Below are 25,745 nucleotides of genomic sequence, written 5' to 3'. Positions count from 1 at the left end.
AATGGGATTTAAAAATAGTTGTTACTTTTTAAGTTCTTACGGAAAAAATTCTATAAATTCCATTCTTCGACGTACAATGGTCTTATTTGTCTTAAAAATTCGGTGAAAGACGCCTCTAGATGCCTGTAAAATATTTTAGGGCATATATTTTTCCTTGTATTTTTTTAAGCGTGTTCACCGCATCAAGTTGGTTGGGAATAGAGGTGAACAAATTACTTCAATGGCTCATAGGCTGTGATTGACTCACATTATGATGGAACCTTAAGTGCAATAATGTAGAAGGGCATCTAAGCAATTTTTTGGCATAGGTATTATTACAACTGAGCACAGACCCTCGAAGATATCTTAAATCAAAAAATTAAATGTTGCTATTTTTTTCAAACCGCGATTGCCCAAATACCACCCGTTAAACGCGAAAACTAAGTATGCAGATATGCTTATATACGTCTATATTAACACAATTTAATGCTCATAGGCCTGCACCTTTTAATAAAGTCCATTTTGTTGACCTGTGTTATCATTGCAGGTAGTGTATAAGTCGGAACCGGCCGGATCTGACAACTATATCTTATAGCTCCCATAGGAAAGATCGGAAAATAAACGTTAAAAATATTCTAGTTTAGGCCTTAGTACTCACTTCAATCAAAAAGGCTACGAAATGAAAATCTCCATACAAAATTTTGATCACGAAATTTTTCGCCTGTCATTTTTGTATATTTTCATTTCGTCGCCTTTTTGATTGAAGTGAGTACTAGGCTTTAAATGGAAATTAATAGAAAAAAAATTATATCTTTGATGATTTTTATTACATCTCTTCTTCACTGGGATATAGCATTTCATTAACATTTTAAAATTTCGAAATAAATTTAACAAAACTTGGATGTCTATATTATATAGCTCGCATAGGAAGGATCAAAAAAATAATGATCTGCAAGGGTATATAAGCTTCGGCTGGCCGAAGGTAGCTTCCTTTCTTGTTTAACTATTGTATTTATTTATTTATTGTATAATTTATTTATTTATTGTAAAACTTTAGCATTAGTATTTCGCAATTTACGGGCTTACGAAATTTAGCCTTATAGCTGTTTTCCCGCAAAACTAGTGCGTTTTTCCCAAAGTGGTAGAACTTAAGTTTTTTATATCGGCCCCCAACAGCTCAAATTTTTGTAAATTTGTTCCCAAATAAAATCAAAGTCTTGGTATGCAATCCTTTATCCATTACGACGATCTCAGCAGATTTTCAATTCTTCGTGTGTATCGCCTCCTCGTGCTGTCTGTCTGTCCGTCCGTATGCACGCTGAGATCTCGGAAACTACAAAAGCTAGAAAGTTGAGATTTTCCACACATATTCTTGGGCTTCCTACGCAGCGCAAGTTTATTTTAGCCGAGCGCCACGCCCCTCTAACGCCCACAATCGCTCACTAACGGTTTTGAAATTGTTGAATATGTATAATCTAACAATGCACTTTGTCTTCTCTTTCTTACTTAACGGTTTTGCATAATCCCAATATATGTATAAGTATGTATAAGTCTCATTGAAGCGAAGCTCTCTCAACTCTCTTTGCTGTTCGCTTTGAGTTTGCCTTTATCATATGATCATTATGATCAGTCACAAATAAATACCACAACGAATAGGTTGAAAGTGAATTTTTCTTTCTTTTGAAATTGTGATTCGGTCGATTGTGAAAACAAGAGAGAACGCTATAGTCGTGTTGGTGTCCCGACTATCTAATACCCGTCACTCAGCTAAAGGGATTGCGAACGCTGTACTCGGGTTGGTGTCCCGACTAATAATCGTAACTCAGCTAAAGGGAGTGCGAGGGAGATAGATATATAAATTTTGATTGCGTATTACTTTTTAATGAATGGTCCGATTTGAAAAATGGATAGGTATAAGTATACACAACAAAATTGTATTTATACTTCTCGGAAATCTTTAAAGATGTGGGCGCAGGACCCATTTTAAAATCGTTAGTGGGCGATTGTGGGCGTTAGAGGGGGCGTGGCGCTCGGCTAAAATAAACTTGCGCTGCGTAGGAAGCCAAAGTTTCTGTGATCTCAGCGTTCATACAGACAGACAGACGGACAGACGGACATGGCTAGATCGACTCGGCTAGTGCCCCTGATCAAGAATATATATACTTTATGGGGTCAGAAACGCTTCCTTCTAGCTGTTACATACTTTTGCACGAATCTAATATACCCTTTTACTCTACGAGTAACGTGAGTTCGTCATTCCATTTAATCGATAAGCTCGACAACGAGAATTATAGCGCGTGGGTGATCCAAACGAAGAGCTTTCTAATACACTCCGAGTTGTGGTCGGTGGTGTGTGGTCGAGAAGTGAAAAATGAAGACGATGCGCAAGCCACGCAGTTCGATTTGAAAGACGAAAAGGCCCTTGCGAGCATTATGCTATGCATCAAACCATCGCAGATAAACTATGTAAAAAATATTACATCTGCAAAAGATGCTTGGAGAATTCTAACAGGAATTCATATACCGACAGGTCCCGCGCGTCGCATAACACTGTTAAAGCAGTTGTTGTTCATGAAAATGGATGAACATGAATCGGTGATAAGCCATGTAAACAAATTTTGCCCAATCGTGGAAAAACTAAATGAAATAGATTTGACAGTGCCCGAAGAAGTTTTGTCTATTTTGTTACTATCGAGCCTCCCGGAAACTTACGAAACTTTTGTGATTGCAATGGAGACTCGCGATAATCTGCCAAGTTTGAACACACTCAAGGTCAAACTTCACGAAGAAGGAGACAGACGCAAGGAAATTCAAGAGTGCGCAGAGAAAAGTGAACAGCGTGCATTCGGTTTCAATTCGAGCAGTAAAAATTGGTCAGCAGACAAGCAAAAGAAGTATAACGAAAAGGGACAAAAGAAATCGAACGGTTCCGTTATTTGCTGGTCTTGCGGTCGACCGGGACACAAGGCGTCAAAGTGTAGAGCAAAAAATCATGAGAACAAACCGAAAGGAAACGACGACGCGGAGAATAAGAAATCGTATTTATATTCCGTTTTCGCATGTGCTTCTAAAGCTCTCTTTCCAAAGAGTATGTGGTGTGTCGACAGTGGAGCTACTGCTCACTTGTGTTGTGAGCGATCTCGTTTCTCAGAACTAAGAGAGCACAAAGAGCGGATTGCCTTGGCGGGAAGCACCTACATAGAAGCAATTGGACGCGGCACAGTGGAACTCATTTGGCAAAACAGCCACATTAAACTAGTCAACGTTTTATATGTGGAGGAGTTACAATGCAATTTCATATCCGTGTCAAAGGCTATCGAAAGTGGTTTTACGGTTGAATTTACGAAAACAGAAGCGCGACTGAAAAACAATAAAGGCATCGTAATAATGATTGCAAACAAGCCACACGATTTGTTTTTGTTCGAAAACCAAGTGAACAAGTGCTTTGGTGTAAAAACAAATTCGGTAAATGTGTGGCACGATCGTTTCGGACACCTACACAACGGAAGCCTAAAAAGGATGATTTGTGAAAAAATGGTTCGCGGTATAAAGTCAACCGAGTTAAAGAACATCAATGGCCAGGTGTGTGAGACCTGTGCAAAATGTAAAATTTGTGTAAAACAGTTCCCGAAACCAAGTGCGAGTCGAGCGTGCAGTGTTCTTGATTTAGTTCCTACTGATATATGCGGACCAATGAATTTAAACTCCCTAGGCGGAGGCGGTATTTTGTAACGTTCATCGACGACAAATCGCGTTTTGTGTTTGTTGATTTTCTAAAGACAAGAGACGAAATCTTGGTTAAATTCAAGGAATTTAAATCATTCGCGGAAAACCAAACGGGCGAAAAAATAAAACTTTTGAGAAGCGATAATGGCCGTGAATATTTAAGTGACGCGTTTGAATCATTTCTTGCTGAAAGCGGTATAAAAAGACAATTAACAGTACCTCATACTCCGCAGCAAAATGGCGTCGAAAAACGTGCAAACCGGACTTTGGTTGAAATGGCACGCAGCATGATCTTCCATGCAGGTTTGGATGAACGGTTCCGTGCAGAAACATCAGCTTTACCGGGTATAACACCGTTTGCAGTGTGGACAGGAAGAAAACCCTGTGTAGGGCATATACGAATCTTTGGTGCGAAGGTAATTGTTCTGAATAAGAAGCATCACAAGAAATTTCTCCCAAAAGGAGAAGAACATTACTTGGTCGGATATTCTGAAACAGCAAAAGCATATAGGCTGTTTAATCCCGAGGAACAGAAAGTGATTGAGGCACGAGATGTCATTTTTATGGAGGACACCCTGTTTAGGAATCGCTCGGATGCGGCGAGTGCATATAAATCGGGACACCCCCAACTTCTTGAGTTCCAAGAGCAGGTGCAAGAAACGATTCCGGACGAACAGGCAATAGAAGTGGCGACTAAGTACGAGGAGTTCCCGGCGGATGTGGGTAACATCAGGATCACAGAGGAGCTGGAACCTTCAGTCGAAGATGATGAGGTCATCGGGCAGCCCATTTCAGAAGGAGCACGAAGGGGTCGTGGGAGACCTAAAATGGTTTATACAGGTCGTCCCGGACGCCCAGCAAAACAGTTTCACATGCTAAGCAACATATCAGCTGAAGACATTAGTATTCCTACTAATGAAAACGAGGTTCTAACTAACAAACATGCAGCGGAGTGGCGTGCTTCAATGAAAACTGAAATGGACAGTCTAATAAAAAACAGAACTTGGTCACTAGTTAATCTACCAAAGGGTCAAAAACCGATCGGATGCATGTGGGTGTATGCATTAAAGCGTGACAAGGATGGCAATGTTGAGCGCTTCAAATCCCGACTTGTTGCCAAGGGTTGTGCTCAGCGATACGGAGTTAATTTTACCGAAACTTTCTTCCCTGTTGCCAGATATTCTACTATCAGGCTGGTCTTGGCGTTGGCTGCAGAACATGGATGGCACATGTACCAAATCGACGTTTCTTCAGCGTATCTTAATAGTTAGCGTATCTTAATAGTTACGTGATGTCATCTATATGCGTCAGCCGAAAGGATTTATTAATCATCAATATCCAAAGCGTGTGCTAAAGTTGCACAAATCACTGTATGGGCTGAAGCAGAGCGGCAAGGAATGGAACGAAAAACTCAATTCTACACTCATTAAGCTTGGCTTTCGACCATGTCCCAGCGAGCCGTGTTTTTAAACTAAAAATGTTTCTACTAATGTATGTATTATTGTGGTATACGTAGATGATCTCTTGATAGCCAGTTCCGACAGAAGATATCTCGAATCGGTCAAAGCTGCCATTGCTGATGAATTCCAGGTGGTCGATGGCGGCCAGTTAAAACATTTTCTAGGCATGGAAATAGAGAGAGATGGCGAGACCGGAAGCGTGAGATTTGACCACAAGCAGTATATTGAGGATCTACTCAAAGATTACTCTATGGAGTGCTGCAAGCCAAACGCTACACCACTGGAGGCAGGACATCAAGTGAAATGCGACGATCCTAGCTGCCAACGTGTGAATCAGGGGACCTATCAATCTTTGATTGGCTCTCTGATGTACCTTGCTGTTGCTACGCGGCCAGATATCCTCCATTCGGTGGCGAAATTGGCACAACAAAATGCTGATCCGCACACTGAACATGAAGTCGCTGCCAAACGAGTGCTGCGATACCTAAGAGGCTCGGCTAATCGGCAGTTGCATTACCATCGTACTGGTCGTGTAATACATTGCTATGTGGACGCTGATTGGGCCAGCGATAACTCAGACCGCAAATCTTACAGCGGCTGGGCCTTCTTTGCTGCAGGTGCTGCATTCTCATTCGAATCAAAGAAGCAAAGTGTGGTCGCCCTCAGCAGCACGGAGGCGGAATATATTGCACTCTCCACGGCGTCTAAAGAAGCAGCTTATATCATCAAACTGGTTGACGAATTAGGTGTCGGCGTTGGGAATCCCTGTCCCCTGAAGATCTTCAGCGATAACCAGAGCGCACAACATCTCGTCAAGAATGCAACATTCCATGCAAGAAGCAAGCACATCGATATCAAATATCACCACGTTAGGGAAATGTATAAAGAAAATGTTATTGAAATAGAATATGTTCCCACAGAGAAAATGATATCTGATGTACTAACCAAAAATTTGGCTAAAGTTAAGCACGAAAAATGTATTGAACTAATGGGATTATGCTAAATTAATTTTGAAATTTGTAATGCCAGACATAGTGCTTTGAGAAGGAGTGTTGAATATGTATAATCTAACAATGCACTTTGTCTGTTCTTTCTTACTTAACGGTTTTGCATTATCCCAATATATGTATAAGTATGTATTAGTCTCATTGAAGCGAAGCTCTCTTAACTCTCTTTGCTGTTCGCTTTGAGTTTGCCTTTATCATAGATCATGTTAATTCCGTATGATCAGTCACAAATAAATACCACAACGAATAGAAATGTGTCTGGCGCCCACACCTTTTAAGATTTTCGAGAAGTATAAATGCAATTTTGTTACTTTCACGTTCTTACGGAAAAAATTCTATAAATTCCATCCTTCGACGTACAATGGTCTTATTTGTCTTAAAAATTCGGTGAAAGACTCCTCTAGATGCCTGTAAAATATTTTAGGGCACATATTCTTCCTTGTATTTTTTTAAGACTGTTCACTGCATTAAGTTTATTGGGAATAGAGATGAACAAATTACTTCAATGGCTTATATGCTTTGATTAAATCAAATTACGATGGAACCTTAAATGCAATTATGTAAAAGGGCATATTTTAATAGGCCTGCACCTTTTAATAAGGTCCATTTTGTTGACCTGTGTAATTTTTGAAGGGCGAATCGCATTTTATCATACAATAATGTATTAGCTTATTGTATGATAAAATGCGATTCGCCCTTCAAAAATTACACAGGTCAATTTATTCCCACCCAACCTCATTCACCCCTAATTTTTCGTGTCACCCCCATGTATTTCGCAATCAGAGGTGGAAAATATGTAAGGGGTGTAGAAACCTTATGAAAAAAAATATTTTGCACATGCTTTTTCGCGCTTGGTTTTCCCGCTGGGTCGTTCCTGCATGTACTGCCGTCCACAGTGTATTTTTTTTTTCTCTTTAAAGAAATAGGGTTTTAAGGGGTTTTAGGGGTTTTAGGGGTTTTAGGGTTTAGGGCCGGTTTCTCGAGTGCCGGCTAACTTTTTTCGAACAGATAAAGTTCCTGCTAAGGCATTTTGGCTTTCTCGAGCATAAATGTGAGAGCTAACTTTGACAGGGACTCGGAGTCCCTGTTAAGCGTTTTCGGCTCGATAGAATGACAGCTGATTTCCCAAAGCCAACTAAGAAGAAGAAACGAAATCACAGCTGACTTTTCCCTTAAAATATACCCAAACAGCTGATGAAATAATCGAAGCACGCCATTTTTTGCGCTTCACAGCACAATTCTGTGCGTTAACAGCACTCTGTAATTGTTTCTCGTTCAGATAAGTTAAAGCAGTCGAGAAAGCCGATTTGCTTTTACGAACAGTTTATCTGGTATTTAAGTTTTTCGAACAGATAGCTATCAGGGACTTTGACAGGGACTCGAGAAACCGGCCCTTAATGGCATAAAATTCCGTGAAATAATGTCAAAACAGTTTCCGAGATCTCAGCGCTCACAGGGACAGACAGACAGAAAAGAAGGACATGGCTAAATCGACTCGGCTAGTGATCAAGAATATATATACTTTATATGGTCGGAAACGCTTAATTTAGTTGTTAAATACTTAAAATGTCAAGAAGACAGCATCATGAACAATGCTTTTTTTTTAGAGATTTTTAAAAAGATAAATTAAAATTCGATTTTAAAAAAGGGATTTAGACATATTTAATGGATTAATAAGTACTTACTGTAGTAACGAGTTCCAAGCATACAAATTGCAGAGTCTCAATGTTGTCAACAAAAAATGGTTCAATTGCCAGCGTGGACAACGGTAAAACAATAGTATCAACGAAGACACATTTATCAAAAAGCGTTACAAAAACCTTCAAAAGCTCCACAGTTTTTGAGTAAAATAGCTGAAGACTTCTACTGTGAGCTTGATGTGATTTAATTTTTTTACGGTGGTTTGTTTTTTTAATACTTTTTACAGTGTAAACCGGGTCATGGAGAGGAAATATTGTTTCACGTAGTTGAAATTGTGTAAATTTTATGATGTGTGATATATTATCCTCTTGTAAAAACTTTAGGTCGCTTACTGTAGAATAAATATTACATATAAGCAAGCAGGCATCCATAGCGTTAAGTATTTTTTCAATTACTTCATCATCTACAATTTCCTCTTCGTCTTCCTGCAAAAATCAATAATTTTATATTAATTAGGCGCTAATAAGAGGGAGTACAGATGTGTTTCAATTCTAATAATTATTATAATATTAGTATTATTATATTATAGATTATAATCTATTCTTTGTATTTAGCAAATTATGCATAAAACTAAAAGAGATACTTGTTTATAAGAATATATATATCAATACTTTAAACTAAAATTATAATACACCTTTGCATTCTTTCAAGCAGTTTATCCCTTGTCACTATGGACGGCAGTCCATGTAGTGACGAAGCGCACCAGGAGAGTGTGCGAAGGCGACTACTATATATACACGAAGAAATGAAAATCTACTGTGATGGTCCGATCATAATGAATGATACACCTATCGAAAGGTATTGCGAAAACTAACAGGATTGCATACCAAGACTCTAAGAAAATTAATTGGCTTGGGAGAGAGAGCGGTGAAAGTGAAAAAGTGAAAATTTCGAAATTTGGAGCTGCTGGGGCCGGTGGGGATAAAAGCCCCCTCGAAATGTTTTAGTTGTATTCCTTTTGAAAATACCCGTCGAATGAGGGGTCATTTGTCAAAATCCGACGCTCCGTTCAAAAGTTATAGCTAAAATAAGATTTCCTTCGTCTTCCCAAAATGAAAATTTAATTCTGTTTGTCAGTTTGTCAGTTTGTCAGTTTGTCCAAAACATGTTTCTTAAGTTTTGAAAATTTAATATGACGTTCATCCCATCGATATAAAAAACTTTTGTTCTACCACTTTTGGAAAAACTCGCTAGTTTAGCGGGAAAACAGCTATAAATAGCTAAAATTCGGAAAACCGTAACTTCTATACTACTAAAGCTACAGACTTGTGCTGCATCTTGTTTGAAAGGTATTTTTAAATGCTATAAACGCCTTCTATATGCAATTTGTGTAAATGTAATAATTAAAAAGATATGAACAAAAGACAATTTTTTAAAACTTTTTTTTTAGCTTTTTTTTATTTTTCTCAAAAACGGCTCTAACGATTTCCTTGAAAACTTTAAACTGTATACCCCTTGAGATTCCTTAAATTTTATATATATATATAACACATTACTGTAAAAAGTCACGTTTAAAAGTTATTTTTATACGAAAATAGCCACTTTTGGCAGCTCGAACAACTAAAGCTTCCTGAGTATTGAATTTTGTGTGAGGGTATCCGAACTGTATTTTAGGGTCATGGAATCAGTAAATTTGCACTTAAGAGTTCCATATAGGAATCTTTTGTTCTACGACTTTTGGAAAAAGCCGCTACTTTAGCGGGAAAAAGCTAAAAATAGCTATATTTCGTTAGTTTGTAAGTTCTACACTACTAAAGGTACCGACATGTGCTATACATCGTTTAAAAGGTATTTTGAAATACTTTTTAACTTAATTTGTTTAAATACAATGGCTTACAAATTATGATTGACCAATTTAAATTTAAATGTATATATTAGCTCCTATGAGAGCAAATGTAAACAAACAAAAACTTCTGATATCAAATAAAAACACCTCTTAACGAGGTAAAAAACTAGTGACGATCGCACCTTCAACATACAAAAGTTCTGATATCAACATTTGTGACGAAAAATTATTACACTCGTCATTAAATAGACTTTCTAATATTTTTTCATTCGGCACGCTGCAATAGAAAATGCCTGTGAAGGGAAAAAGGCTGGAATAGTCTGCTAGGGCGGGCCGAATGAGAAAATATTAGAAAGTCTATTTAATGACGAGTGTAATAATTTTTCGTCACAAATGTTGATATCAGAACTTTTGTATGTTGAAGGTGCGATCGTCACTAGTTTTTTACCTCGTTAAGAGGTGTTTTTATTTGATTCTTAAGAGACCTCCAAAACACTATTTCAACTGCTTTGTCGGCGAACGGAAATTGTTGATATTGTGTTATTTGTTTGCTTTGGCATTTCGGACGACTTATGAACGTTTTTCAAACACAGCTCTCGCAAGCAGAAGCAGATCGTGAGAGCAAAGTCCAGATAACGTCATTCGAAGTGAAACATCGGATCAAAATGTTACAATTTGGATATCAAAACTTTTTATGTAATTATAATAATGCATACAATTCAAGTCAAAGTCAAAACGTGTAGCTAACCCGTAAAATTCATAACAAATTTTTGTTTTAAATTTCATTATTTTTATACCCGTTACTGGTAAAGGGCAAAAGTCCGTCTGTCTGTATAGACGCCGAGATCTCGGAAACTACAAAGGCTAGAAAGTTGGAATTAACCACACATATTCTTGGGCTTCCTACGCAGGGCCAGTTTGTTTCAACCTAGCGCCATGCCCAATCTAACGCCCACGATCTCCTTAAGGGACTTTTAAATTTGTCTGGCGCGCACATCTTTAAAGATTTAGAAAACGTATAACTGCAATTTTGTTGTGTTCAAAAATACATGTCAAAATGTAGAAGAAGTGTTTTAAATCGGGCCATTTACTAAATAGTCATTAGCAAAAAAGTGAAACAGTCTCCATCGCACTATGACTAACGGGTATCTGATAGTCGAAGTTCACGACAATAGCGTTCTCTCTAGTTTTTTGATAGTTTTTGGGGTAGAGCAGGGAAAAACTTTCATTCGTCACATTGACAATTCGGCATGTAAATAGTTGACCAAAATTTTACAATTAAAATAAAAGCGTGGATCACCTAATGAAGGCAATTCTAAATAAAAATGTTAAGCTAACCCGTAAAATATGTAGGAGTTGGAACTGTAGAAAAAGAAACAAATTCTACAAACGATTGAGAGTACATAATATGTAATATATATAAATAAAAATATGTGTAGTGTTTGGTAACCTGATTTTTGATGACTGGTGGGTTTCTGCCGGCTGAAGTTCGATGTGTTTTTGGTGTTTTTTTGTTTTGAATAATAAATGACACTTTTATCTCCGCCTTTTTTCCAATATACTTTAAAACCATTCGGTACAAAAGAAGCCAAAGCCCCACCAATTTACATAAGGGAACAGAACTCAAATGACCTAGCTGGTCGGAATTGACAACTTTTATGTTACTCCTCTTGTCAAACGGTATATACACGAAACAAAGCTTCAAGTTAAAACTTATCAAAAAATAAAATAACACAGGCCGAGAAAATGTTACATGGGTCGGAGTCCAGGCCTGCCACCATTTTATTTCGATAAGTGAGGCTTTTCTAAGCATAAGTTGCCCCTACGCCTATAGTCCATCAGCTCTGGTATTTGCGGTATCTTTAAAATAAGAAAATCACAAATTTTCTTCTTCTTTTGGGATATATCTTCAAGAGTGGTTAACCAATTTTGGTAATATTTTCGGAATTAAATAGTTACATTTCTCTTTTATACGGTCGTTTGGGAAAATTCAATCTAACTCAACCACACGAGGAGGTAGGCGCATTCAAAATTTTAAAGTCACAGCAAAGTTTAAAAATCTTCATTTGTGAACAGCGTTTAAAAATTAAATAAAAATATTTTCTTCTACAATGCATTTTTGATCCAAAGAAACCTTATGTCCTTAATTTTTAAGACACTCATCAGGTTTTTGTGAATTGTTTTGGAATTTTTAAAATTGTTATTCCTACTTCCTTCACAGTGACGATTCACAAACAGTGCCCAAACCTGTCACTATTTTACGTAACTCATAACTATTGGTGAGCACAAGTGACTTTGCTATAGAATAGAAACTTTCTATTAGAAAGTAAAAAACTATTTCTAAGAATTTAGAAATAAAGGTTTTTAAAAGATAGAAATGCGTTTTTTTTAAATATAGACAAATATTTTTTAAATAACAAAAAACATTTCTCAAATTCAGAAAATACAAAAATCTATTTTCGGGCTTCGGAATTATACCCGGTTGTTTCGTTCTTGTTTGTCACCTTATTTGAATTTCCTTTAATTGAGCACATGGTTGGGTGTATATATTTATGTACATGCACTTGTAGTTTCAAATTGGAACTGTTATAATAACTGAAATGAGTATACAAATTACATATTATAAATATAACAAGAGAGAACGCTATAGTCGGGTTGGTGTCCCGACTATCTAATACCCGTCACTCAGCTAAAGGGAGTGCGAGCGCTGTGCTCGGGTTGGTGTCCCGACTATCCAATATTCGAACCTCAGCTAAAGGGAGTGCGAGGGAGATAGATATATAAATTTTGATTGCGTTTAACTTTTTAATGAATAGTCCGATTTGAAAAATGTCTTCTACATTTCGATAGGTATAAATATACACTACAAAATTGCATTTATACTTCTCGGAAATCTTTAAAGATGTGGGCACAGGACACATTTTAGAGGGGGCGTGGCGCTCGGCTGAAATAAACTTGCGCTGCGTAGGAGGCCCAAGAATATGTGTGGAAAATCTCAACCTTCTAGCTTTTGTAGTTTCCGAGATCTCAGCGTTCATACAGACAGACAGACGGACAGACAGACAGACTCTACGAGTAACGGGTATAAAAACCCAATAACTTACTATTTCGCAGCACGCGGGAATCAAACCGCTAACCGCTCGCCTCACAGTTTGCTGCGCCACGGAAGCATAACGTGAGGCGCTGTACAAAGTCTATTCACATTTTGTTCTACTATTTTTACTCAAATTGATCTGGCGCTCTTCTCGTTATTCCCTTTAGTTGTTCATTTAATTTTGCCGCAAGCTTGAATAACATATTAATGCACGCACGCGTTAGACCCCTAGGCTACCAATACCGGAAATTTTCTTCGATTAATGGTGATTTTTTATTAGGCTAAAAAAAAAAAATTCTAAAAAGTGTATAAGAAGGGAAATTGATCAATTACGGTCACATTTTCTATTTTCTAGAAAAATATTTCTTAAAATCAAACATTTTTTTCTAAATTTTTTCTGTTTTTAGAAAAACAATATTTCTATCATGTATAAATATTTATAATTTTAATGGAAATTTTTTTTTTTTTTTAGAAAAGTTCAGTTTTTTTTTCTAAAATCAATGGCGATTTTAACCCTCAAATAAAGAAAGGAAGATTACTATTTTTATACCCTTGCAGAGGGTATTATGATTTCAGTCAGAAGTTTGCAACGCAGTGAAGGAGACGTTTCCGACCCCATAAAGTATATATATTCTTGATCAGCATCACAAGACGAGTCGATCTAGCCTTGTCCGTCTGTCCGTCTGTCCGTCTGTCCGTCCGTCTGTCCGTCTGTCCGTCTGTCTGTTTCTACGCAAACTAGTCTCTCAGTTTTTGAGCTATCGGGACGAAACTTTCGCAAAAGTCTTCTTTCTATTGCAGGTAGTATATATGTCGGAGCCGACCGGATCGGACAACTATATTTTATAGCTCCCATAGGAACAATCGGAAAAAAAAACAAACTAAAATTCTAGCTTCGGTGTTTTTTGAAATATTACCTTCTACTTTTGGGGATGTTATTTTTTAAATATTTCTGAATTTCGAATTAATTATTTAAAAAATCGGACTACTATATCATATAGCTGCCATAGGAACGATCGGAAAATTAATGGAAAAGTAATAGGAAATAAATTCTAGCTTCTTTGGTTTTTATTGTATTATCTTCTACTCTAGGATATGACTCTTTTTAAATATTTCCGAATTTCAATTTTAATTTGATCAAAGTCGGACGACTATATCATATAGCTGCCATAGGAACGATCGGAAAATTAATGAGAAATATTAGAAAATTGAACATTTTTGCGATTTGTTAATTAATAGGAATGATCTGCAAGGGTATATAAGCTTCGGCTGGCCGAAGCTAGCTTCCTTTCTTGTTATTATTATTTTTTTTCTGTATTTGAAAAAATTAAAAAAAAAATCGTTTAAAGAGAATTTTTTTTCTGAAGATTAGACCATTTTTATATTCGTTACTCGTAGAGTAAAAGGGTATATTAGATTCGTGCAAAAGTATGTAACAGGTAGAAGGAAGCGTTTCCGACCCTATAAACTATATATATTCTTCATCAGGATCACTAGCCGAGTCGATCTAGCCATGTCTGTATGAACGCTTTGATCTCGGAAACTATAAAAGCTAGAAGATTGACATTTTGCATGCAGATTCAAGGAGTTCCTACGCAGCGCAAGTTTGTTTCAAAAGGGTGCCACGCCCCCTCTAACGCCCACAATCGCTAACATACGATTTTAAAAATTTCAATATTTCGGAAAAGTAAAAATGCAGTTTTATTGTGTTTATGAATACCTATCGAAATGTAGAAGAAAGTTTTTAAATCGGACCACTCGTTAAAAAGTTACGGCGGATCAAAGTTTTTATCTCTTTTGCACTCTCTTTAGCTGAGTAACGGGTATCTGATAGTCGGGGCACCCGATTATAGCGTTCTCTCTTGTTTCTCTTTATAGATTATTTTTTTAAAGCACAGAAAAATTTTCTTTTTTTTAATTATTTTCTTATTTAAGAAAAAATAATTTTTTGAGTGTATTATTAACAGAAATAAAAAGCCGCAACCACATAAGGTCGAACTGGAGCAATAAAGCAGAACTTTGCAGAAAAAAGTAAGTGCAGCCGATATACAAACTGCAATTCCTGTTGCATAGAAGGATTACTGTTGATGAACCGCATAAGCGAAATGGTCTGCATGTGCAATGCACAAACTGCCAACAGTATGGACACACCAGAAAAAACTGCTGGCTTCGATCAGTCTGCGTAACTTGTGGAGAATTGCACAACTCCGAGCCTTGCCCTGCAAGCAAAGACCCAAAGACGAAGAAATGCGCAAGCTGTGGAGAAAACCATACCGCAAACTACAGAGGCTCCCCGGTCTATAAAAAGCTGAAGAGTCGGCTTCAACAAGCAAAATATGCACGCTCCCAGAATGCACAAATGCTTTGCGAAAGCAGCCAGATTTTCATTTGGGCCCCACAATACAAATGGGGGAGTTTTATACGCCAGTGCCCTAAAAACAAGTCTTGCCAATCAGACGTGGATGTCACAAGCTCAATGCTTCGAGCAGAATATAATAACACCTCATCAAGCAATAGGACAAATACCAAACAGCATCGAAACCATGATGCTGACTCTACAACAGGGTATGATAGAATTTATGTCTTTCATGAAAACTGTTTGCGCACTTTGAAATTTTTTGAATAGTGTAAGGCGGGAGCGTTAGCGCAATAAACAAGTAACAATGAATTTTCTTATATATGTTTGAATTTTCCTATGGGAGCCTTAAGATATAGTGGTCCGATCCGGCTCGCTCCGAAACGGACAGACAGACAGATGGACAGACGGATAGATAGACTCGGCTACTGGTGCTGATCAAGAATATATATACTTTATTTGGTCGAAACGTCTCCTTCACTGCGTTGCAAACATCTGACTGAAATTATAATACCCTCTGCAAGGGTATAAAAAATGTATTGCATTTTTTTTTAGCTCACGAATAATTATATTTTGATAAAAATTATGTTTATGTTTTTCAAATTGAAAACATTCAATTACTGTTACTATTGAGCCATAATAAATATATTAATATTAATCAATAAATATGTACGAGCAAAATTAAATGAACAACTAAAGGGAATAACCAGAAGAGAGCCGGATCAATTTGAGTAAAAATAGGAGAACAAAATGTGAATAGACTTTGTACAGAGCCTCACGTGATGCTTCCGTGGCGCAGCTAGTAGAGTGCTTGACTACAAACTGTGAGGCGAGCGGTTAGCGGTTAAAAACCGTATTTCTATTTTTTTAGAAAACCTTTTTTTCTAAATTTTAGGAAATTTTTTTTGCTTTCTAGCAAAAGTTTTCTTAATTGCAGTTTTTTTTTTTTTTGATTTTTAGAAAAAAGTCTTTGATTTTAAAAACCTACTTTCTTTAATATAGACAAAATCGCCAGTAAAGCAAATTCATAGGCGATTTTCTAAAACCAAGGGCGATTTCAGTCGATTTTTTTTTTGGGTGTACGACAAAGGTATTGGATTCTAGGAGCTCGAAACCTCGTCCGCAAAACCTTATTTAATTGCAGAACTTGCTTCTTGCAACGACGATATACGAGTTCTCAACTTATGGCTGATCCTCCCGAGTTTCGAGTTCAACCCGCCAGCTGTTTTCTTCACACTGGATTGGATTATGCTGGACCTGTGACGATCAAAGCCTCTACAGGTCGGACACCAAAGTTTGGCAAAGCTTGGTTTGCCAACTTCGTTCGTCTACCAACAAAGGCTATACACCTTGAACACGTCAGCGATTTGACAACACCCGCCTTTATAGCCGCTTTCAAACGCTTTTGGTCTCGACGAGGGCCCATATCGGATTTATACTCGGACAACGGCACAACTTTTCATGGAGTTGAAATGCAACGGATCGCAATTGCACAAGCTCATAGCGAAGAAATCTCGAGCTTCTTGTCGAGTGACGAAATCATTTTGTGACGAAAGCATTTTATCCCGCCCTCAGCGCCCCATTTAGGGGGTATTTGGGAGACTGGTGTGCGATCTATAAAGCTGCATCTAAAACGTGTTATTGGCAGCAGTGCATTAACATTCGAGGATTATTCCACCCTGTTAATTCAAATCGAAGGTCTTCTGAATTCTCGACCTTTATGTGCACCCAGCGATCACAGCCATAATCCGCTAACCCCGTCTCATTTTCTAACAGGTCAGCCTCTCACTTCGGTACCAGAGCCATCGCTCATGGATGTAAGCATCAACAGACTGCAGCGCTGGAGACAATTACACCAGTTTACAAAAAAAAAATCGATGAAATATACCATGAATGAAACCTTTGTTTTCCGGTAAGGAACGTCTTCCTGATTAAGAAAATGGAACTTAAAATTTTTTTTTATGGATACAATTTTTTTAAAGTGTAAAAAACGTTTTTGACACTTTTTTAATTTCTAACTTGAGTTGTGGTTATATCCATAAAAAAAATGTTAAGTGTCATTTTCTTAATCAGGAAGACGTACCTTACCGGAAAACAAGGGTTTCGTTCATGGTATATTTCATCGATTTTTTTTTGTAAACTGGTGTTACAGGCCAAAGTTTAAGGGTTCTGGAAACGCTAGAACTTATAGTATCTCAGTACGCTTCAAGCTCGCATAAAATGGCAACAAGTTGCTCCGAATGTCGTCGTGGACACCCTGGTTGTGCTGAAGGAGCCGAATCAACCGCCAAGCAGGTGGCTGCTGGGACGAGTCCTACAAATTCATCCTGGTCAGGATCAGAGGGTCTCTGTTGTCACAGTTAAAACTACCAATGCAATCTACAAGCGCCCCATTACGAAAATTGCTGTGCTTCCTTTAAACTGAACCGTCGTTCTGGGGGGCCGGTATGTTGAGAAATAGATCGGTCATTTATTATAATTTTTTAATCGCACCTAGTTAAATGTTCATCATTGTATTGTTTCCTAATCGCACCTAGTTAAATGCACATCATTGTATTGCATTCTACATAAAAGCTTTAAGCTCACAATTACAACATGAAACTTTTAAAAACACAAGGCGGCAACACTGCTACTATTTTGACCGCAGCTGTATGTTTTTCAGTTGTTTTTTGGAATTTATTTCTGCCTTAAAAAAATCCTAAAATTATTTTATGTATGGGGTTCGAAAGATAAAGGGTGTATCTTTTAAAAAACTTTAACTTCGAACCAAGCCATGCATCCATTTGTCTCTGAGAGCTCCGCAAAGTTGGTCAATTTCAGCAATTTTCAAACTTTGAGGTCCTTTTGCTAAGAATCCTCGCGTCGGGGAACTCTTTGGAAAACGCAGTTTAACTTGGGAATTCGTAACGAATCCAAAAATATAGCATTCATCGAGGTTTATTTTTGACGCTGCATAGTGTTATTAATTTTCATTATCATCATCAAAAAAGTATAAGTAAAATATCTTCATGATGAACCACGGCTGACGATATTTAAAATTATAAACATTTCTTGCTAACTTAAACTGCGGTTTTCTCAGAAGAAGCACAAAAGGGCAGGAAAATTTTTTAAGATTTTTTAGTTAAATATTTAAACTTAAAAAAAAAAAATTAAACGGGGATCTAGGGTGTAACACTACTTTACGTCCAAGAATATCCAAACAAACCCAATTGTTTTGATCATCTTTTAAAATATTAAAAAAAATTGTAATTATGCACTTAATATTTTCTTATTTTTTGGAATATTCGAAGAATTGGAACTTAGGCCCTTAGGCGCTTTTAGAAAAATTTCAAAGATGTAAATAAATACATGGATAAAATGGATAAATAAATGGATAAAATTCTATTTCGTAAAATCAACTTGAAAAATCTTTAGAGGGAGAACCACTCATCACAGATCACTTTTTCTTTTTGATTTGTATAGAGAATTCAATTGTTTTTAAAGTTGGATTGCAACATTTTGGAAAATCTTAAAAAAAAACATTTTGGCAGGCTTTCTGTTCTAGGCGCCCCACAGTGTGCCATAGGAAGATATAAGAATTCATTTCAAAACCATACGAAATTGAACATATTGCAATTTAATAGAAGTTATCTGCAAATGTATGTAAGCTTCGGCTGACCCAAGCTAGCTTACTTTCTTGCTTTACTCGAATTAATAAAATTAGCACGTTAAATACTCTAAAATATATTAAACATGTCAAAAGATAAGTAGACAAAATATTTACCGGTCCAGCAAAATAGTTCCTGGCTAAATATACGTTTCGCATTGCGTAATTTATAAGAAGGGTTAACTTATTTTTCGGTATGGAGTCTAAAGCATGTTTAGCTTTTAACTTGGCAACATCAGTGCTCATTGTGTTAAGAAGTTTTGGTGAAATGCACTCAATATTTTCGTCGACATCTTCTGCAAAATAAAGAAAAAGAAATAGATATTAATAATATAAGCGATACTTTTTATAAATAACACAGGTCAACAAAATGGACTTTATTAAAAACTTTACTTTATTATTAAAATGTTGATATGGCATTAAAATATGTTAACATAGACGTATATAAGCATATCTATCTGCATACTTAGTTTTCTCGTTTAACGGGTGGTATTTGGGCAATCGCGGTTTAAAAAAAATAGCAACATTTAATGTTTTGATTTAAGATATCTTCGAGGGTATGTGCTCAATTATAATAAAACCTTTGCCAAAAAATTGCTTAGATTATCTCTAAAGATTATAAAATGAAAGACCGATTTTTAGGGGGATACGACAACAGCCTAAACCATAAGAGCTAGAGCAGCCAAATTTTTTCACAGTATTCCATTGGGGGCGTAGGCGCCCACTAAGGTCCGACATGTCCCCCCAGTGGCCCCAAACAGCTCCAAAATCCACATTTAGAGCAAAAAATCATTAGATTTACTTAAGCTTAGCTTCTAAAGTGGTTGGAATTTCGAAATTTTGATTTTGCAGAATTTTAGGTCTTGAAAGGGCCTAATTAGAAATCTAAAAGAAATTTCGATATCCCCCATAATTTGGGGGCTACATTTAAAATTAACTTTTTGATTTAAAAAATCTAAACCGCTGCTCCGATCGAGATGATTTTTTAGTAAATGGTTATTCTATGGCCCAAATGCTTAAGTTTAATTTTTTAAGTTTTTAACATTTTTTTAAAGTATTTTTAACGAATTTATTTTGATTTCCTAAGTTATTGCGTTGCATTTTGTGGGGGCCCACCGAGAGAGCGAAACCCAGAGAGCGGATGGCAAGAGAGCGATGGCCGAGAGAGCAACAGCCAAGAAATGGGGTGGGGTAGTGCTGCATGGAAAGGGGAGGGGAAAGAGGCAATTTAAGTTAAATTTGTTTTGGATTTTAAAAACTTAAACTCCGATCAAAATGATTTTCGATCAATAGTCAGTCCTGTGGATCAAATGCTTCGGTTTTATTTTTCGTTTTGTAGCAGAAGTAAGAACCTTTTTTAATTTCCACCATGGAAGAAAATACAAAATTACTACAAATTCTGTAAGCAAAGCCAAAATGTTTCCAAGTTAAATATTAATCTTAAGATTCGAACTTTTGACCAAATACGTATGTACATATGTATATTTGGATATGTTTTGATTTGCTTATATGTATGTACAATACATGTACATACACACAATGTGTGTGTATGTTTCTATTCGAAATTAGATAATGTGCTTAAATACAAATAAAATGATTTATTTCCTTTCAGCCAATGCAAAATTTTTTTGAGCTTAAAATTAATAATAATCGATCAAATGTGGAATCTGAAAACATTACGTTACTTTGCTGTTTTTGTATTGGATGCCAATCTTTTACTGTGTGTACAAAGGTTTTCGTTTCATTCAAAACAAGAAATTTGGAAACAACAAATTCCAATTTACAAACAAGTATACATATTTGTGCGCAAATTAAAATTGCATTGATAACATTGTAACTGATAAAAAGTATACAAGTTCACAACTTTTACTTGGATCACTTTCATTTATTATATGCCAGTATCCTTCTGATTCTCTCTCTTGAAGGATTTTCTACAAAGGTTGTTTACACAAAGGTTTTCAAAAAACGCGCAAAAAAGAAATAAGAAAGTCCTGACAACCCAATTTCCTAACTCCAAACTAATATTAAGCGAACGAAGTCGCTTCAGGTATAGCTATCTCTAAAGATTATAAAATGAAAGACCGATTTTTAGGGGGATACGACCACAGCCTAAACCATAAGAGCTAGAGCAGCCAAATTTTTTCACAGTATTCCATTGGGGGCGTAGGCGCCCACTAAGGTCCGACATGTCCCCCCAGTGGCCCCAAACAGCTCCAAAATCCACATTTAGAGCAAAAAATCATTAGATTTACTTAAGCTTAGCTTCTAAAGTGGTTGGAATTTCGAAATTTTGATTTTGCAGAATTTTAGGTCTTGAAAGGGCCTAATTAGAAATCTAAAAGAAATTTCGATATCCCCCATAATTTGGGGGCTACATTTAAAATTAACTTTTTGATTTAAAAAAATCTAAACCGCTGCTCCGATCGAGATGATTTTTTAGTAAATGGTTATTCTATGGCCCAAATGCTTAAGTTTAATTTTTTTGGTTTTTAACATTTTTTTAAAGTATTTTTAACGAATTTATTTTGATTTCCTAAGTTATTGCGTTGCATTTTGTGGGGGCCCGCCGAGAGAGCGAAACCCAGAGAGCGGATGGCAAGAGAGCGATGGCCGAGAGAGCAACAGCCAAGAAATGGGGTGGGGTAGTGCTGCATGGAAAGGGGAGGGGAAAGAGGCAATTTAAGTTAAATTTGTTTTGGATTTTAAAAACTTAAACTCCGATCAAAATGATTTTCGATCAATAGTCAGTCCTGTGGATCAAATGCTTCGGTTTTATTTTTCATTTTGTAGCAGAAGTAAGAACCTTTTTTAATTTCCACCATGGAAGAAAATACAAAATTACTACAAATTCTGTAAGCAAAGCCAAAATGTTTCCAAGTTAAATATTAATCTTAAGATTCGAACTTTTGACCAAATACGTATGTACATATGTATATTTGGATATGTTTTGATTTGCTTATATGTACCCTTCAGTTCTGGCGTCCCATGTCGGTGACAATTCCTTAGGCCAAACGCTCGGCCGCTGTCGACGTCAGCAGAGCAGTCGGCGCAGCGTCGACATGAAAGAAAGAGAGGCTGATATTTATATATTGCGCTCTCTTTCCTTGTCTTATAATTTGCCTGCACTCGACGCTAGCAGTGACAAATTTCGGCCGGTCCGTCATTCTCTTTTTCGCCTTACAGTTATGTAAAATTGCATGTATGCCCTTTCATTTTAGGACCCTTTTTTGTATTCCGAAATAAAAAAACTAATTTCGTTTTATAAACTTAAATTGAGTTTACTTCAAAAATTCATTTAACTAATTTAGTTCATTGTTTAAATTGATTTTATAATATTCCAAAAGTCCAATTGGTCGATAATATTTTTTAAATAATAAAATATTAAAATTTGTATCTTTACTCAATAGAAAGGCTATACAAAGAAGCATTGGCACGCGGCAAAAGCGACGATGAATCAAAAGAAAACGGGAAAGCAAAATCATGACTGGCTGTATTTTTTGACTGTGCTTAAATTTGTGCGTAGACAATTTGTAATTGGCGATTTAAAAAATTGTACAAGTGTTTACCAAATGCATTAAAAGTTAGGTAAGTGGCATTTTAATTCATTTACATATATGCAGTTGATATTAATTAGAATAACCGGTAGGTTTTTGTCCCGTTTGCTATTGTTTCTGGGTGGAAAGATTCTTGCAATATGTACATTAGGGTGGACCTTTTTAAGGTCAACTGAGCTCAGCATCTTGAATGGTAGGTTTCTGTGTCCAAAAAATTTATGCGAAAACCGAAAAATTTTATATCATCGTTTAAGCGGTGCGCAAGGCCCTAAAGTTTCGCTTAAAATTAAGTGTAAAACTAGGTATTTACCCCATTCCATTTCTTTAACTTTTTGGTTTCGCTCGAATAAAAGAGTCAAGTAGAAATTTATTTCATGAATATTAACAGTTGGACGTAGCCTAGCCTGTAGAGCTTCTGTCTCCGAACAAAAAGAACCTAGTTCGATCCCCGACGCACCATTTTTTTTTTTGACTCACAAAAAAATAAATATTCTATTTTACAATTTTGAAGATTAACTTTTGCGTTCGCCAATAAAAATTTTCGTCAAAGAAATGCTGGCTTAGGATACAACGATGTTGACTATTATTTTTCAGGGACCGTAATAGTTATAAGTTAAAAGCTAAAAGTCATTGAATTTTCGTTATTATTGTTATTTTTAAGTTGTAATTGTCTCCCAACGATTTGATTTTTATCACCGACTTCATCCCTTTTTAAATTGCTCGGGAAAGTGATTAACATACTTTTTAAAATACTGTCAAAGTATAAAATCAAATCTACGGCATCTAGATGAATCTGAAAAATGCGTAATAAACTTTAAAGCCGTTGCGCACCGACTAAAACTATTTATTTTTTTCCTTTTTCTTTCTTTTATCGATTAAGGATACAAAAAAGCCATATATGAAGGCGTGAGAGCATGGCCTTAGAAATTTCATACAAAATAAGTCCACCCTAATGTACATACATACACACATTTCCCGTGGCCAGCGCTAAAAATGCTTAGGATCTCGCTGCGATCTCTACTTGATTTAAAAAGGTAAATATAAAAAAATTACAAGTAAAACATATTTTTAAAACATATGTCTGTCTTTAATTTTTTCAGGATCCTTGGGCAAATTCATGAGGACAAATTCATGAGGACGGCAATCTTACATTAATATTAAAAGCAAAAAAAAACAAGGGGTATTATTTATAATTAATTGTACGAAAATGTAAGTAAAACAATTGAACACAAAATACAATTTATAAAACGAAAGAGCCAATAAAAATTAAAAATAAATTTGTATGTTTCTTATTATATATAATGCAAGGAAAGATTTTTTTGTAAATGAAATTGCTAATGACATTTTTAAAAAGTCATCCATGAAATCACCTATGGCACAAGGTGACACGATGATGGATTTTCCTAAGTGACAACCCATTGGACAAGTTCTGAATGTCCCTCGTGAAATCATAAGGGACATGTCACCGGTTGGTGACATCTCAAAGGACAATTTCGTATAAGGCCCTTGGTATATCCCCGGGGACTTCGAAAAAATTTCCTTTGAATTTTACTGAAGGAAAAAGCGGAACTCCCATACAATTTTCTCTATGTGGCATCCTCGGTTCGTCCTGAGGTACAAATGACATGTCCTCGGGCTTTCCTTTGGTGATTACTGAGGGAAAAGTGACATCTGGAACTGAAGGGTATGTACAATACATGTACATACACACAATGTGTGTGTATGTTTCTATTCGAAATTAGATAATGTGCTTAAATACAAATAAAATGATTTATTTCCTTTCAGCCAATGCAAAATTTTTTTGAGCTTAAAATTAATAATAATCGATCAAATGTGGAATCTGAAAATATTACGTTACTTTGCTGTTTTTGTATTGGATGCCAATCTTTTACTGTGTGTACAAAGGTTTTCGTTTCATTCAAAACAAGAAATTTGGAAACAACAAATTCCAATTTACAAACAAGTATACATATTTGTGCGCAAATTAAAATTGCATTGATAACATTGTAACTGATAAAAAGTATACAAGTTCACAACTTTTACTTGGATCACTTTCATTTATTATATGCCAGTATCCTTCTGATTCTCTCTCTTGAAGGATTTTCTACAAAGGTTGTTTACACAAAGGTTTTCAAAAAACGCGCAAAAAAGAAATAAGAAAGTCCTGACAACCCAATTTCCTAACTCCAAACTAATATTAAGCGAACGAAGTCGCTTCAGGTATAGCTATTTATTATATTTGTTTAAACAATCTGAATTTAATATATGTTTTTAAGGAATCTAAAATGATTATATATATTTTCATTGATTTATCAAATTAATATCGCAAGTATTAGAAGAGGCGTATGCAAAAAATACACTTGCTCTCCTTTGCCACAATTCGATTTTTGGGAGTGAGAAGGAGGCAATTAGAAGAGGGCTATACAAAAAAAACACTTGCTCTCCTTTGCTACAAAACACTTGCTCTCCTTTGCTACAATTCCAATTTTTGGAGTGAGAAGGATGCAATGATAATGAGAGATCAGAAGCAAGTGTATAGGTAGACTCAAAAAAGGGGATGATCATGCGCACAACGAACTCTCTGACAGAGCTTGCCCAAAGAGAGAGAAACAAGACTGAGCATAAGATTGACAGTGGTGTGGCAAGGGGGTACGGCTAAAACTTACAATTTAAGTTTAAAATTTTGTTGAAAACAAACCTTTTTTAGTACACATTTGATTCTTTTTTGACTTCATTTTAATATTACTTTGATCAAATATTAATATTGAATGACCCCCTCCACAAGTTTTTAGTACGTCTATGAGACAGGCACAAGCCAAAACACGGTTATTTGTTTTTCCATTTTGTGTCGCCACAGATCATGTGACCGTCACACAAATACATATGCAAGCGTAAATAGGACAAAAGGAATGTGGCAACCAATGGCTACACATTTCGACTATTCAGTAGCAATATGAATTTCAACAGGAGCGGTACATTCCAGGCTGCATGGCAGCCCCAACAACATCAGCAGCAGAATTTGCAATTGCAACTGGAGCAACACAAGCAGCAGCTTGAGTTGTTCCAGCTACAATTGAACAGCCAACAGCCAACGCAGCTTCAGCAAATGCAGCAGCAAATTTTAATGCAGCAACAATCTCAAGCTGCGCACCCTGGAAAGGATCGGCCGCCATTCCAAACGCTGCGAGAGGCCCACAACAAAATTCAAAAGCAGCAGCGCCAAATAAAGGGCCTTCAGGACAAGGTGGCTGCCTTGGAAAGATTCCAGGCTTATGTGAGCTCCGTGTTGCGCCTGCCCCAAACATGGAGTCCGTCGCAGGCAGTGCCGCCGCAGGCAGTGCCGCTGCAGGCAGTACCGCTGCAGACAGTGCCGTTGCTGGCAGTGCCGTCGCAGAGTTTGCAGTCTGGCCCTTCTGTGGATGAGCTGATGCAGCAA

The 25,745-nt window shown here is 36.5% G+C and overlaps 1 protein-coding gene and 1 long non-coding RNA gene across 15 annotated transcripts in view; one reads left to right on the top strand and one right to left on the bottom strand.

Moving 5' to 3' along the window:
* The window catches only part of Nipped-B (Nipped-B cohesin loading factor), a 233,219-nt gene that overhangs the window by 152,931 nt on the left and 54,543 nt on the right, over positions 1 to 25,745 (bottom strand). For all 14 annotated transcript variants that reach the window (XM_070213926.1, XM_070213924.1, XM_070213923.1 and 11 more), the window contains 2 exons: positions 18,873 to 19,051; positions 7,858 to 8,298 (listed from right to left, as the gene is read on the bottom strand). In XM_070213926.1, coding sequence (XP_070070027.1) covers positions 7,858 to 8,298; positions 18,873 to 19,051 — 620 coding nt within the window. The remainder of the gene's footprint in view (positions 1 to 7,857; positions 8,299 to 18,872; positions 19,052 to 25,745) is intronic.
* LOC138912248 (uncharacterized) lies at positions 22,169 to 23,495 on the top strand. The gene is made up of 3 exons (XR_011417752.1): positions 22,169 to 22,340; positions 23,190 to 23,343; positions 23,410 to 23,495. It is a non-coding gene; the product is annotated as an uncharacterized lncRNA (long non-coding RNA).

This window comes from Drosophila takahashii, chromosome 2R, assembly GCF_030179915.1.
Source record: "Drosophila takahashii strain IR98-3 E-12201 chromosome 2R, DtakHiC1v2, whole genome shotgun sequence".
In the NCBI taxonomy this organism is placed as follows: Eukaryota; Metazoa; Arthropoda; class Insecta; order Diptera; family Drosophilidae; genus Drosophila; species Drosophila takahashii.
This window is presented reverse-complemented; position numbering and strand designations above follow the sequence as displayed.